At 38.0% G+C, this 15132-nt stretch overlaps 1 protein-coding gene across 19 annotated transcripts in view; it reads left to right on the plus strand.

Moving 5' to 3' along the window:
- Positions 1 to 15132, plus strand: part of DCC (DCC netrin 1 receptor) — a 1196048-nt gene that overhangs the window by 1097032 nt on the left and 83884 nt on the right. For all 19 annotated transcript variants that reach the window (XM_512137.8, XM_063795721.1, XM_063795722.1 and 16 more), the window contains exon 23: positions 13950 to 14112. In XM_512137.8, coding sequence (XP_512137.2) covers positions 13950 to 14112 — 163 coding nt within the window. The remainder of the gene's footprint in view (positions 1 to 13949; positions 14113 to 15132) is intronic.

Genomic DNA, 15132 nt, shown 5'->3' on the forward strand with positions numbered 1-15132 from the left:
GTTTTGAAGATGTATCCATGTGTTTACAAATAGCTCTCACTCATTTATCTTGGCTGCTGTACAGTATTCTATTTTATGAAACAAAAAAATTAACCATTTTTGCAGGTTTTCTTAAGAAACTTGATTACTGAACTGATAAATTTCCATTTGTTTGATCTCCTTTTAAAAAATCCAGAAAGGAAGTCAAAATTCCAATCTAAAAATAGTTTGCTGTATGTGAAATAGAATAGTGGTGTGAATTAAGTGATTATTTCTTATCATAGGCTGTGATAATCTAATGCAGCAATTTTCCCAAGAGGATATATATACACAGAGTATACCAAATGCTTGCGTCAAAGACTTAGGGTTATCTCTCCTCTGGCCAATGGTAGACTTAGAAATATATTTTCACCTCGACTTATTTTTGAATTGCCTGGCAATACCTTCCTCTGCTATTAATGCCTTTTTCCTAACCAGCACCACGTAGAATATCTTATGTTTAAACTTTGAGTCCATTTCTGCTGCTATTAAAAAATACCCCAGATTTGGGGTAACTTACAAACAACAGAAATTTATTGCTCACAGTTTTGGATGCTAGGAAGTCCAAGATCAAGGTGCCAGCAGACTGGGAGTCTGCTGAGGCCTCATTCTCTGCTTCACAGTTGATGCCTTCCAGCTGTGTTCTCCCATGGTGTTTGGAAAGGGTGAGCAAGCTCCCTCAGGCTTTTTCTAAAATAAGGGCACTAATCCCGTTTATGAGGCCACCACTCTCATGACCTAATTATCTCCCAAAGCGTCTACCTCTTAATGCCTCCCTAACAGGGATTAGGTTTCAACATAAGAATTTTGGAAGGACACAAGCATTCAGACCATAGCAAGCTTCCCAGGATGCTCTTTCTAGGCTACTCACAACTTCCTATTGTCTCTTAGACTCCTCATTTTCCTTCATTTAAATAACATGACTGTCCCTGGTAGGTATTTGACTTTCAGACACTTGTTTTAACTAACACCTTGCTCTGGCAGTCCCTAACATACCCAACAGGTAGTTTACGAAGCACACAGGGCTGGGCGTGGTGGCTCATGCCTCTAATCCCGGCACTTTGGGAGGCCGAGGCGGGCAGATCACGAGGTCAGGAAATCGAGACCATCCTGGCTAACATGGTGAAACCCTGTCTCTACTAAAAACACAAAAAATTAGCCAGGAGTGGTGGCACGCACCTGTAGTCCCAGGTACTCAGGAGGCTGAGGCAACAGGAGAATCACTTGAACCCAGGAGGCGGAGGTTGCAGTGAGCTGAGATCACACCACTACACTACAGCCTGGGCAACAGAGCAAGGCTCCATCTCAAGAAGAAAAAAAAAAAAAAAAAAAAAGCTCACAGAAGGAAGGTGACAGGAGGGACTTGTTGAGACAGAAAACAGACCCCAGGCCATGCTCCATAAAATGGGCATAGGTAACAGTAATTCCCTCCTCCCAACTTTGCAATTTCATTAGCTCACTCTCGTGCTCCAAATTTTACCTTAAATTTCAACAATATGCCAAAAACATTATATGTATTCAAGCAGTCAGTCAAGAAATGCAACTAAGCCCTCAGCGAGTGCAGGGTACTTGAAATGAGCTATGGGCACAAACTGAAGGACAGACCACTGCAGGACCAATACACCAAGAGGGTTAATTGCCTGGGTGGACAAAGCAGAAATATACACCCCAGGAAGATGAGAGAGGATGAGAAAATCCCTAGAGATATATAGCAGGGTAAAAAAAGGAAGTTGCTGAAATTGTTTGGGAGAAACACAATTGTTGTATTTTATACCCTGAGATACAGAGCTTCTGACTTTGGAGTTCATGCAGGAAATTAGCATTGTCCCCTTTAGAATCATCCAACAGAGCCAATTTTAAGAAGCTATTTCTACAAGGATTTTCACATTGAAATTCATTCCCAGTCAAGGGAATACTATCTATACTGGTACGGGACAGTACATTTTGAAGAGACATACTGCCAGAAAATTAAAGAGGGATTTGGTATGGATGAATGAGAGAGAGAAATTAACCTGTAGGTTTCAAACACCACTGAGCAGTGGTTATGAGGCTTAAAGCTTGGGCAAATGTAAGCCACAGACACAAAACTATGTACTCTCTTAAACTGCATGTCCAAAAGGACTCCAGTTTTGGGAAGAATTGCTAGATATTGCAATTAAAAATATAAAGAGGCCAAGTAACATTTAAATTATTTCTGTGAGTAATAGATAAAGAAAAATTATAAAAGGGATTGCCATCTCAATTTACATATGCATCCCAAGGTATACATGAATAGGCAACTAGAAATAATTCTAACCTAATTGGGCCTCCTGTATTTTTAATTGTGAAATCTGGAAATCCCAATTTCAGATCGAATTCAAAAGTCTGTTGTTGACTATTTGAAGTTGCTATTCAAATTAAAATAAATTTTTGGTTGAAAAGAAATCCCAGCCCACATTTGACATGAACATATAAGTCAACAATCACTTTCCTTTTCAAAGGTGTCAGATGTTAGATGAAGAGAAAGAGAAGTGCACATCATTGGGTTCATTTTTGTTTTACCATTTAAGATTCCTAGTGAGAAAACTGACCAAAATTAAATTTGACCTGGTAGACATTATCTCACAGGAGAAAGTCGTGAAGATTAAATAGACCAATGCCATTCAGTAGCTTTGAAGCAGTTTAGATGCATTATTGACATTACTTCTTCCCAATTTTCTGCATCACTTAATGATGTTTTAGGGATTTCATGCTAAATGAATGAGATGAATAACGTATCTGAAATATTTCTAGATTCCCTACTGGAATAACAAATTATTTCAGGCTGTCTGGCTGATTAAGGTGAACTGATAACTTCAGAGAGCCAGGGATGGTAGAGGCCAAACTTTATCTGCTTCCTATTCTATTTTGCTAGCAAATAAATGATGATAAGTATATAATATAACTTTAGCCTTGGCTATTACAAGCAAATCAGCAAAGGCATCTGAAAACCTCAGATTTCTAATTAAATTTTTGCTAATGTCTTAAGCTTTAAAAGGGGGGTATGTTTTCCAAGTAGATGTGCAAGTGAGGCCCCTGAGTAATAAAACTCCAATTGTACTTCACCCTTATGAAGTGGGCTACATCAAAACATTTAACGTCTGAGTTTTTAAACCTTGTACACAATAAAATTTCATACGTCTCCCCTTAGAGTGACAGAATTATAGAGGTTTCCTAGCTCCCTCTACACTTGCTGGATTCATTCTTCAAAGCATTGTAATAGAATAATGGCTTACTGTCAGGATACTCAAGCCAGTTGCAAATAAATTTAGACCTTGCTAATCATTTACTTTCTCTTACAGCGTGCCACTCTTAAAAATGTACTCTTGGAATTCAAATAAAGAAAACCAAACTATAGTTCATGTTTACTCCTGTAGTTGGAAGCCCTTAATTAAATGGTAGAACTGAAAGAGGCTTCCTAAATTATTTTCTGATGGCAGGTAGAATCAAAGCTAATATGTGGTGATGTAGTAGTATTTTTCTTTTATGATGCATTCAATTTTAGATTATGGTCCACATTCTTAATGCAGAAAAATTCTTCAATATCTGAAAATGTGTTTTGTAGTTTATATTTGTATAAATGATGGAACTATGAAAATTGCTTCAACATAATCCTCCCTTTCTGATTAGAGAAGATAAAATGGCAGTTTCCTTTTTTCTATAGCTCTATCTATAATTTGTAAAATCAGTGTAACAAGTTTGATTAAAAGATCTATAAACCTCATAATAGTATTTTATTGACCTCAACCTTTAAAGACAAAGTTAAACTTGACGAGTTTTGAAACTTTGGCACATCAATGTTAATAAATAGATCAACATTATTAATTTTTAAATACTCAGAATCATATTAAGTGCTCTATAAAATTTGTCAGAAAAGAAGCGGTTTGCTCTCTATTTTTGCAAACCTGTTTTTTTTTTTTTTTAGAATTCAATAACATTTTAACCAATGTAAATAAAGTATACATAAAACTCTTTCCACACTTCTATAAAATGATCATTCCAAGGTTGGTAACTATTAGAAGACACCCAATGCTATACTCAGCAGAAATCTTAATGCAAAAGAAAAGATACGGAAACAAAATTTTACAGCTTTTTTTCCAGATGAAAAGAAAAGATAACTAGAGTAATCTGAGGTCCTAGGTTCTAGTTCAGTGATTACAAGAGACTGCTCACCTATCATCCACCCATTATCTTTATCCCAAAGGATTTTTAAAAGTCCTAGTCTAAACCCAGATTCTAGACCTGACTTTGTAGAGCTTAGAGCTGTGTGACAAATCAAGTCACTTAAACTCTGGATCTCAATTTTCATCTGGACCTAGAAACTGTTAAGCTAGAACAGCACTTCTGAATCTCACCAGCATTAACATGTAAGATTGGATTTTTCTTTGTTGTGGGCACATGTCCTGTTCAGGATGTTTAGCAGCATCTCTGGCCTTTACCCACTGGATGCCAGTAATATCTCCTCTCCTCCATGTTGTAGCAATCCAAAATGTCTGTAGACATTGCCAGATTTCCCCCTTGGCAGGGAGGGAATCTTCCCAGTTGGAAACCACTGAGCTAGATTAGCATACCCTGTAGGTTGCTCCAGGGTACATGGGTCCTCTTGAGAAGCTCTGAGAAAATAAATAAATAAAGTGTCCCATTGTCAAATAAGCATCAGGAAAGTGGTATGGCACCTCACTGCCCTTTTGCCAGGCCTTTGTCTTCTGTTTGAAAAGTAGAGGTTTTAACCTTGACAGTGCTTCTCTGCTCAGTCTTAACCTCTTGATTTTGGTGATCTCATCCTTTCCATGGATCGGAATTCCATCCATGTGCCAACTCCCAAATGTATATCATTAATGCAGAGAGAGATCAATGTTCTGGCTGTTTCTTTAATAATTATCATGAGATCTCCACCCCGATGTATTCAAGACTAAACTTTTGCTCTTCCCTCTTTGAGCCTTCCCTTTCACCCTTTCCCTCATCTCAAGACATGAGGACTACTACTTAGGCTTGAACCTGAGTCTCTCATTCTTTCCTCCCCCATATCCAACCGGTGTTGTGCTCATTTACTTTCAAACTGTATTGTGTAACTGGCCACTTTGCCTGATTGTAATTGCCACTGTCTCAGGTCAAGCTATCATCATCTCTCATTTGGAGAACTTCAATAACATCTTAGCTGATCTCCGTGCTTCCACCACTGACCCCTCTCCACACAGCAGCCAGAGTGGTCTTCTTAAAACAAATCACGTCTGTTTCTGGCTTGCTGAAACCCGTTAGAGGGTCTGTGATTGCATTTAAGATAACTGAATGTAATCTACAGACTCAGTAAAACTGGGTCCTGTTTCTCTGTGTAGCCTCCTCTTATGCCATTATCCCTTTTGCTGGCTGTGTTCCAGGCACATGGGCTGCTCTCAGTTCTGTTTAAAGGAATAGGAGCTGATGCTTAGCAATAACTCATGCTTCAGCCTGTTGCTTTCATAATAAGTCCTTTCATGAGCCCCCACCAACAGCCATACGTTCTCATTGTTATACCTCTCTACATGAACCTTTCTACTTTTCTTTTTAGCACTAGTTATAATTGTAATTTTATACAGGCATCCCTCCTTTTATTGTGCTTCACATTATTGTGCTTCACAGATACTGCAGTTTTTCCAAATTGAAAGCTTGTGCTAACCCTGCATTGTGCAAGACTATTGGCAACATTTTTCTAACAGCTTGTGCTCACTTCATGTCTCTGTGACATTTTGGTAATTTCTAATATTTCAAACTTTTAAATTATTATTATATCTGCTACGATGGTCTGTGATCAGTGATCTTTGACATTACTATTGTAATTGCTTTGGGGCACCACAAACTGCACCCATATAAGATGGTGATCTTAACCAATAAATTGTTGTGTGTTCCAGCTGCCCCACCAACCAGCCTGTCTCTCTCCCCCTTTTGGGGCTTCTCTATTCTCTGAGCACAACACTGTTGAAATTAGGCAAATTAATAACCCTACAAGGCTTCTAAGTGTCCAGGTGGAAGGAAGAGTCACATGTCTCTCACTTTAAAATTCAAAAGCTGGAAATGATTAGGCTTAGTGATGAAGACATGTCAAAAGTCAAGATAGGCTGAGAGCTAGACCTCTTATGCCAAACCAAGATGTGAATACAAAGGAAAAGTTCTTGAAGGAAATTCAAAGTGCTATTCCAGTGAACCCATGAATGATAAGAAAGCAAAACAGCCTTATTGCTGACATGAAGAAAGTTTTTGTGGTCTGGATAAAAGATAAAACCAGCGACAACATTCCCTTCAGTCAAAGCTTTATCCAGAGCAAGGCCCTAAGTCTCTTCAATTCTGTGAAGATTTATGGAGGTGAGAAGCTGCAGAAGAAGAATTGGAAGCTGGCAGAAGTTGATTCATGTGGTTTAAGAACAGAAGCCGTCTCTATAACAGAAAAGTGCAAAGTGCAACAGCAAGTATTGATATAGAAGCTGCAGGAAGTTATCCAGAAGATCTAGCTAAGATAATTGATGAAGGTGGCTGCACTAAACAAGAGATTTTCAACACAGACAAAAGAACCGTATATTGGAGCAGATGCCATTTAGGACTTTCATAGCTAGAGACAGGTCAATAGCTGGCTTCAAAGTTTCAAAGGACAGGCTGACTCTCTCATCAGGGTATAGTGCAGCTGGATTTTAAGTTGAAACCAATGCTTATTTACTATTCTGAAAATCCTAGGGCCCTTAAGAATTATGCTAAATCTACTCTGCCTGTACCCTATAAATGGTGCAACAAAGTCTGGTTAACTACACACCTGTTTACAGCATGGTTTACTAAACATTTTAAGCCCACTGTTGAGACCTATTGCTTAGAAAAAAAGATTCATTTCAAAATATTACTGCACGTTGACAATGCTCATAGTCACCCAAGAGCTCTGATGGAAATGTACAAGAGATTAATGCTGTTTTCATGCCTGCTAACACAACATCCATTCTGCAGCCCATGGATCAATGAGTCATGCTTTCAAGTCTTATTATTTAAGAAAGATATTTCATAGATATGTCTTCCAGCTGCCATAAAGTGTGATTTCCTCTGATGGATCTGGGCAAAGTAAATTGAAAACGTTTTGGAAAGGATTCACCACTCTAGATGCCGTTAAGAACATTTGTGATTCATGGGAAAAAGTCAAAATATTAACACTAACAGAAGTTTGGAATAGATTCCAATAAGGAGTAGATTCCAATCCTTACAGATGATTTTGAGAGGCTCACGACTTCAGTGGAGGAAGTAAGTGTGATCGAAATCCCAGTAACTGCGATCGAAATACAAGAGAGCCAGAATGATAAGAGGAGCCTTGAAGAAGTGACTGAACTGCTGCAATCTCATGATAAAATTTTAACAGATGAGGAGTTGTTTCCTATGGAGGAGCAAAGAAAGTGATTCATTGAGATGAAATCTACTGCTAGTGAAGATGTTGTGAATATTTTTGAAGTGACAATGCAAGATTTATAATATTACGTAAACTTAGTTGATAAAGCAGTGGTAGGGTTTGAGAAAATTGACTCCAATTATAAAAGAATTTCTCCTACGGGAAAATGCTATCAAATACATCCTATGCTACAGAGAAATATTTCTTGAAAGGAATGATCAATTGATGCAGCAAACTTTGTTGTTTTCTTATTTTAAGAGATTGCCACAGGCTGGGCATGGTGGCTTATGCCTATAATCCCAGCATTTTGGGAGGCCAAGTTGGGCAGACCATTTGAGATCAGGAGTTCAAGACCAGCCTGTCCAACATGGTGAAACACCATCTATACTGAAAATACAAAAAGGAACCTGAGGCAAGAGAATCTCTTGAACCCAGGATGCGGAGATTGCAATGAGCTGAGATCACACCACTGCACTTCAGCCTGAGCAACAGAGCGAGAGTCTGTCTCAAGAAAAGAAAAAGAAAAAAGAGAGATTGCCACAGCCACCCCACCCTTCAACAATTCCCAACCTCATCACTCAGCAGCCATCAACATAAAGGCAAGAGCCTCCATCAGCAAAAGGTCTGTGACTCGCTGAAGTTTCAGATGATCCTTAGCATTTTTTAGAAATGAAGTATTTTTAAATTAAGGTGTGCCATTTTTAGATGTAATGCTATTGCACACTTAATAGACTACAGTATAGTGTAAACTTTTATATGCACTGGAAGACCAAAAAATTAGTTCAACTTGCATTATTCCAGTGTGTGGAACCAAAACCACAGTATGATACTTGCTTTATTCCAGTGCGTGGAACCAAACCCACAGTATTTCTGCAGTATGCCTATATTTATTTCCCTCATGATTTGTTGAACATCTACCTTTTTTTAGTAAATTGCAAGTTCCGTGAAGTCCATAATCATGCTTCTTTTGGTTACAACATTGTATCTCCAACATCTAACTGGATCTTCAATACGTATTTATGGAATAATTGAATCTGTTTTCTACCACCCCTGCCCCACCCCTCCTGGCAACTAACAATTCACATCAGCATATTAAAAATCCAAATTTTTTAAAAAATAAATATGTTCTGAAACTTAGTTGTCCAAGGAACTGTACCCCCATAACGCTGATAAATATCTTATTTTAGGGAACAATAGGCTAAATTATCTGTGAGTTGTCTTCCAGCTGATTGATTACAGCATCTTATTTCAGGGGGAAATACTTTGAAACGATCAAGGCCGTATGAACTTTAGTTCAAATTCAAATGCTCCTAAAATTATTAAGACATATGTAGAGCTCAAAGTGTTCTAATAATTATAAAGCCATTATCAGGGTAAACTGCAATTGTAGGAGTGAAGTTCAATCCCCGACTATACACTTTCATTGGACCTCTTTCCTTCCTCGGAAGTGAACTTGTCATTCTTACATTCACATTGTTTGCCTATTGATATTGTGTAGCTATTGGGGCACAGCCATTACAGCCATTGTGCCAAGGGGACCAGGTCCTCAAAGTAGGAGCCAGGGCTCTTAGAGTCAATATCTAGCTTTCTTTTCAATGATAATTAAGTACTCAGAGTTCTGGTCTATCAATGAGCTTGCTGCAGAGTGTTTATGAGAGCAAAATATGATAAGAAATATAAAACATTTTTGACAGTCTATAAAATCTTTATAAAAACAAGTTACTTCAATGAACCAATTTTTAAATATTTAATAAGTCTTTATTAAATATATGTATTTGCTTTATTAAATTTAGAAGGAAAAGGCTGAAACATTTTATCATGTTCAAACATCATGGAAATAAAAAATAAATGGAATGCCCATGAGATTGTAAAAAATGTGACACCCTTCTTACTAATTTTAATGGAACACATCTAGGTCTTGATTACCCAGACACTGGACACCCACACTATCATGCTAACAGCAGAGACAGATACGTTATGATACAAGTTTTTTTTCCTTTAAACCGGGAACATTACATAGGATATAATACATTGGGTGGACCTGGTGGTTCATGCCTGTAATCCCAGCACTTTGGGAGGCCGAGGTAGGAGGGTTGCTTGAGGCCAGGAGTTTGAGACCAGCCTGGTCAACATAGGAAGACCCTGTCTCTACAAAAAAAAAAAAAAAAAAAAAAACACACACACTTAAAAATTTTCCAGGGATGGTGGCATGCACCTCTGTAGTCCTAGCTACTAGGGAAACTGAGATGGGAGAATTGCTTGAGCCTAAGAGTTCAAGGCTACAGTGAGCTATGATTGTGCCACTGCACTCCAGCAGTAGTCACAGAGAGAGACCCTGTTTCTAAAAAAGAAAAAAAACACATTGAGCCACATCATAATGTCTAACGAGTGCCAACTTTGTGCCAGGGCTTGTGGTCACTGTGGTGCAACTATTATCTCATGAAATCATCACAGTGCCCGGTAGGATATTTGCAAGTCTTTGAATGACTTTATACAGCTTCCCCACTGAAGCCGGAAAGGGGGCAATGTCACTTGCCCCTTCTGGAGCCAGCCTGTCTCCCAGATCTCCTAACTACACTAATCTAGGTTTGAGAGCTCTAAAATTTGTTTCTAATTTGTAGCAGTCTTTTGATGTATTAAGATATAGATCCTCATTACTTGCAGAATCTGAATTTGTGAATTTACCTGCATGCTAAAATTTCTTTGTAACCCCCAAATCAATACTCACAGTGCTTTCATGGCCATTCACGGATGTGTGCAGAGCTGCAAAAATTTTGGGTTGCCCAATGCTCATGTCACCACCTAAGACAGAAAAAAAGGTACTCTCTGTCTTCTCGTTTCAGCCCCCATACTATAAGAAAGTGCCCCTTTTGTGGTATGTTTCTGCCAATTTTTCCATTTTTTTCTTTTTGTTGGTGACTTCACTGTTTAAAATGGTCCCCAAATGTAGTGCTGAAGTGCTTTCTAGGTTCCTAAACACAATAAGGGTGTGGTGTGACTGACAGAGAAAATATGTTCTCTCTGCAAATTTTGAAAAGCTTTGCTCAGGCATTAGTTATAGTGCTACTGGATGTTTCAGTATTAATGAATCAACATTATATATTAAATAAGATGTCTTTAAACAGAAACACACAAAAAACAAAGTGTATATTAATTGGTTGATAAAACAGTGTGATCAGAGGCTCACAGGAAGCTAACCTTGTGTTTCCTCTAGAGGTAATCATTCAGTATTCACTAATTAGCATTTGTGGCAACTTTATAGAACACAACTCCTGCAAATAACAAGAATTGACTGCCACTAAAGACACCATTGCACTTGACTTTTTTAATTGCCTGCTTGATGTCAGGTAATCTGATTATTCAGCCTTTGATTTCAGATTGAGTGATTAATGAAAGACCTTGAATACCAAATTTTAAACTGATGGGAACTTTTATGAGGAAGTCATAAAGGCCTGCAGTCAAATATTTGTAATGGGAGTCCTCATGAACCCCGACTCTCCCAGGCAAATGACATCAATATAATGTCACTGGTGCTCAGCAGAATTCAGAGTTATTTTTTTTGACTTGGAATATGATGTCTTCCAGGGTGAAAAGAAAGAAATAGAAGTAGAAATTTGAGTAATTTCAGTTTACCATGCTTTTAAAAATGTTGACAAGGTGTACTGTTATGTATGATTCAAGCTAAGTTTGTCAGAAACAGTGAATTGTTAAATTTAAGTCATGCTTATAAAAATCTATGAGATCCCTAACTATCTTCCTTGTAAGTTCTCACATAAAAGGTTAATTTATTCCAATCTATTAACTTATTAAATACAAAAAGGGCATATTAAGATACTACTGTAAAATAACTTTTTAAATAATAAGTAGAACTGTGAGAAAAGGGAGTTTTGACCTTTCATTTCTTGCTTCATTCTTTTATGGTAAGTGTAAAAATTACTTCAAGGAAATCCTATTTCTTTCATTTGTAATCATAATTTTTTAACAGAAAGTGCTGTTATTTAAAAACTTTTGATGAGTTTTTTCCTCCAAGAGTCAACTTATAGTAGAAGTACTTCTGTTTCCAATAATAATGAATGAGCTATAATTTATTGAAGTTTTGATGACTTTTTTTTTTTTTTTTTTTTTTACAAAAGCAATGATTCTTAGGCAACTTGTCAAAAGACATCATTTCAATTTTGAGGCAAGTACTGGGTTATTATATTAAATTGTGAGAATAGGTTAATTTAGCTATCACAAGGAGTATTTGTATTAGTACATTCTTACACTGCTAATAAAGACATAGCTGAGACTGGGTGATTTATAAAGGAAAGAGGTTTAATTGACTCACAGTTCAGCGTGGCTTGGGATGCTTCAGGAAACATACAATCATGGTGGAAGTGGAAGCAAACACACCTTCCTCACATGGAGAAGGACAGCAAGGAGAAATGCTGAGCAAAAGGGGGGAAAGGACCTTATAAAATCATCAGATCTTGTTGTGAGAACTCACTATCACAAGACCAGCATGCGGGTAAACACCCCCATGATTAAATTAGCTCCCACTGGGTCCCTTCTGGGACACATGGGGATTATGGGAACTACAATTCAAGATGAGATTTAGGTGGGGACGCAGCCAAATCACATCAGTATTATTCCTAAAAATGTGGTGGCTCACACCTGCAATCCCAGCACTTTGGGAGACTGAGGCTGGCAGATCACCTGAAGTAAGGTGTTCAAGACCAGCCTGGTCAACATGGCAAAACCCATCTCTACTAAAAATACAAAAATTAGTGTGGTGGCACATGCCTGTAATCCCAGATACTTGGGAGGCTGAGGCAAGAGAATCGCTTGAACCCAGAAGGCAGAGGTTGTCGTGAGCCGAGATCATGCCAGTGCACTGCAGCATGGGTGATAGAGCAAGACTCTGTCTCAAAAAAAAAATCCTTTACAGTCTGGAAGTCCACACCATAAGTCCCAAATGCTATTGTAGATATTATAAATTTAGGCAACATTTTATTATTGCATTAGTCATGTAATTTTATTATAAGCACTTCCTCTGTATCAGGTGCTGAGATGGTTGTTTTACATGTATTTTATCTAATTCTGTCAGTAACTGCACACAATAAGTATTACATTCTTTATACAGATGGAGGCACTGAGGTACAGAAGGTCTAAATATTTTGCTCAAGATGTATAGAAAATTAATATAGGTTATTAAAGAAAAATAATCAAATTTAGGTATAGGAAAACATGCAAATTCCTTGCTTTTTGATACTTTCTAAATTATTTGTAAATAATATAACCTAATGTTTAATTTTTAAGAAATGTATAACTTGTAATGACAAACATGACTGACATAGAACAGAGTATTTCTAATTGATTTATCATTGACTGAGGGCTTAAGAAAGCTATGTCAAGGGTCATTAGTCATTCTTATTTAGCAAGTAACTCATCACAGATGTCTTATTATTCTGTTATTTTCCACCTACATATTTTCTGCCACGAGGTACTGACGCAGTTCAGGAAAACATTTGTGTTAGGACTTTGTGGCACTCTTTTGAACCCGGTGGCTGCTTTTAGGTGGGATTCATACACCTTTGACAGGTTGAAAATTAAATTGCTTTATAGATGGCATCTTCAAAGGAATGGTGGTAAATTGTGAGTGATTGGTATCAAGCAGTTTGTCTTTTAGAGCATCAAATAGTGTTTCCTCATAAACCATAGCCTCTCTCGTTCTTGTCACTCAGGAATTCTTATGGTACAAAGTAGCATCTCTTCTCCTCTCCCTACCTTCCACTCAGTAGGAAAGCTTAATCTTGTTTTTATTGCGATATATCTTATGCGCCATAAACTCACCCTTTGAAAATGTACAATTCAGCGGTGTTCAGTGTATTCATAAGCTTGGGCCGCCATCACTGCTATTTAGTTCCAGAACATTGTCATCATTCCAAAAGTATACCCTGTATCTGTTAGCTATCCCTCCCCATTCACCCCTCTTTCCATCCACTGGAAAACACCGATCTACTTTCTGTCTCTCTAGATTTGCCTATTCTGGATATTTCATATAAATAGAATCATATAATATATGTCCTTTTGTGTCTGGCTTCTTTCACTTAGCACAGTGTTTCCATAGTTTCATTTCTTTTTATGCCTGGGTAATATTCCATCATAGGGGGATATATATATACACACATACACACATACATATGCATACATACATACACACACACACACACACCACACATTTGTTTATTCATTTATCAGTCCATAGACATTTAGCTTGTTTCCACTTTTGGCTATTCTGAACAGTGCTACTATGAACATTTCTCTATAAGGTTTTTTGTGCAGGCATAGGTTTTCATTTATATTGTGTAAATAGGTGTTTCCTCTCATTTTTTCATTGCTTCCCTCAAACTCCCATCACCACCCCTAAGTTCAGAAAAGCCCAGAACATTAGGAACTTTGTATATCCCAAGAGAGCTTGGTAAAACTTCTGCCACATCTTCCTAAACCTGAACTCCGTTTTCCTGTCTTTTCCCAGAGCCGCCAATTGGACAAATGCACCCCCCACATGGCAGTGTCACTCCTCAGAAGAACAGCAACCTGCTTGTGATCATTGTGGTCACCGTTGGTGTCATCACAGTGCTGGTAGTGGTCATCGTGGCTGTGATTTGCACCCGACGCTCTTCAGCCCAGCAGAGAAAGTAGGTAACAGCTGGTTCCCAAGAGGAAAGAAGACATTGTCTTTTGGGGTTATATTTTTGATGGTCCTCTTTCTGCGTTCTTTCATAATTCACCCCATGTCCTTACTTCCTAACCCTGGCAAAACCCTGCGTTTTGTCTATTCCAGGCCTATCATTAAGTGAGTGAGGGCTAGACTTGCAGATAAGATAACTAACAAAATCCATCTGGGACCCACTTATATTTCTGTTTGCTTTTACTTCTCTGACCACTTCTCATTTTCAAGTGAGTGCAGGTGTTCCTTAGGTAACACCTAGAGAGTAGACTCCACCATGCCCCTGTTTCTGGCCTTCCCTGAAATCATGTACACAAGATTTGAGGAATGTGTTTCTCTGTGTGCACCTATTTACCACTTTTTACAAGGAGCCCTGTAGGCAGTTAATCAATGCTTATTGGAGAGATGACTAAATATAGAATGCCAGACTCTGTACAGTTACAACCCTGTTGATGCTTAGTTTGGAGGCAGTAGTTAAGAAAGAAGAGAGAGTTCTGAGATTCAAAATGGTTTATTTTCTGTGGTTAATTGTCAGAAATTAAAAGTGTTGAGGGCTTTAAGAATATTTTCATATTATGCAGCTTTAGGTTCTAGCACATGCAGAGAATGATACATCAAAGTACAAAGTTTAAAATGGAAAAGTGATTTTTATTCAGCCTATATCCTTGCAGCAACACCCTGTAACTGGCCAGTTAGTCTGTGTCAGCCAGTGCTGGGAGTCAGCAATAATCTCGCAGCCATTCTCTGCCTCTTTGACTTTCTAGTCCTTTTAAAATTCAGCCTGATGTGTCTTTTTCAGCTACACTCTCTCACTGAGTTGACTATCTTAGGCTCTTCCATGAGTTTTTGGTTTTGGTTTTAGGTTTTTCCATTGGCCTCAGGGATGACATTACCTCTGAAAGCCTGAGGTATGGGTTCATAGGTGGCTGGTTTGACAACTGTATCCTTTACACTTTGCTAGACAAGATTCTCCAGCAAATAATGTTCC

The sequence above is a fragment of the Pan troglodytes genome, chromosome 17 (genome assembly GCF_028858775.2).
Source record: "Pan troglodytes isolate AG18354 chromosome 17, NHGRI_mPanTro3-v2.0_pri, whole genome shotgun sequence".
NCBI classification, from domain to species: domain Eukaryota; kingdom Metazoa; phylum Chordata; class Mammalia; order Primates; family Hominidae; genus Pan; species Pan troglodytes.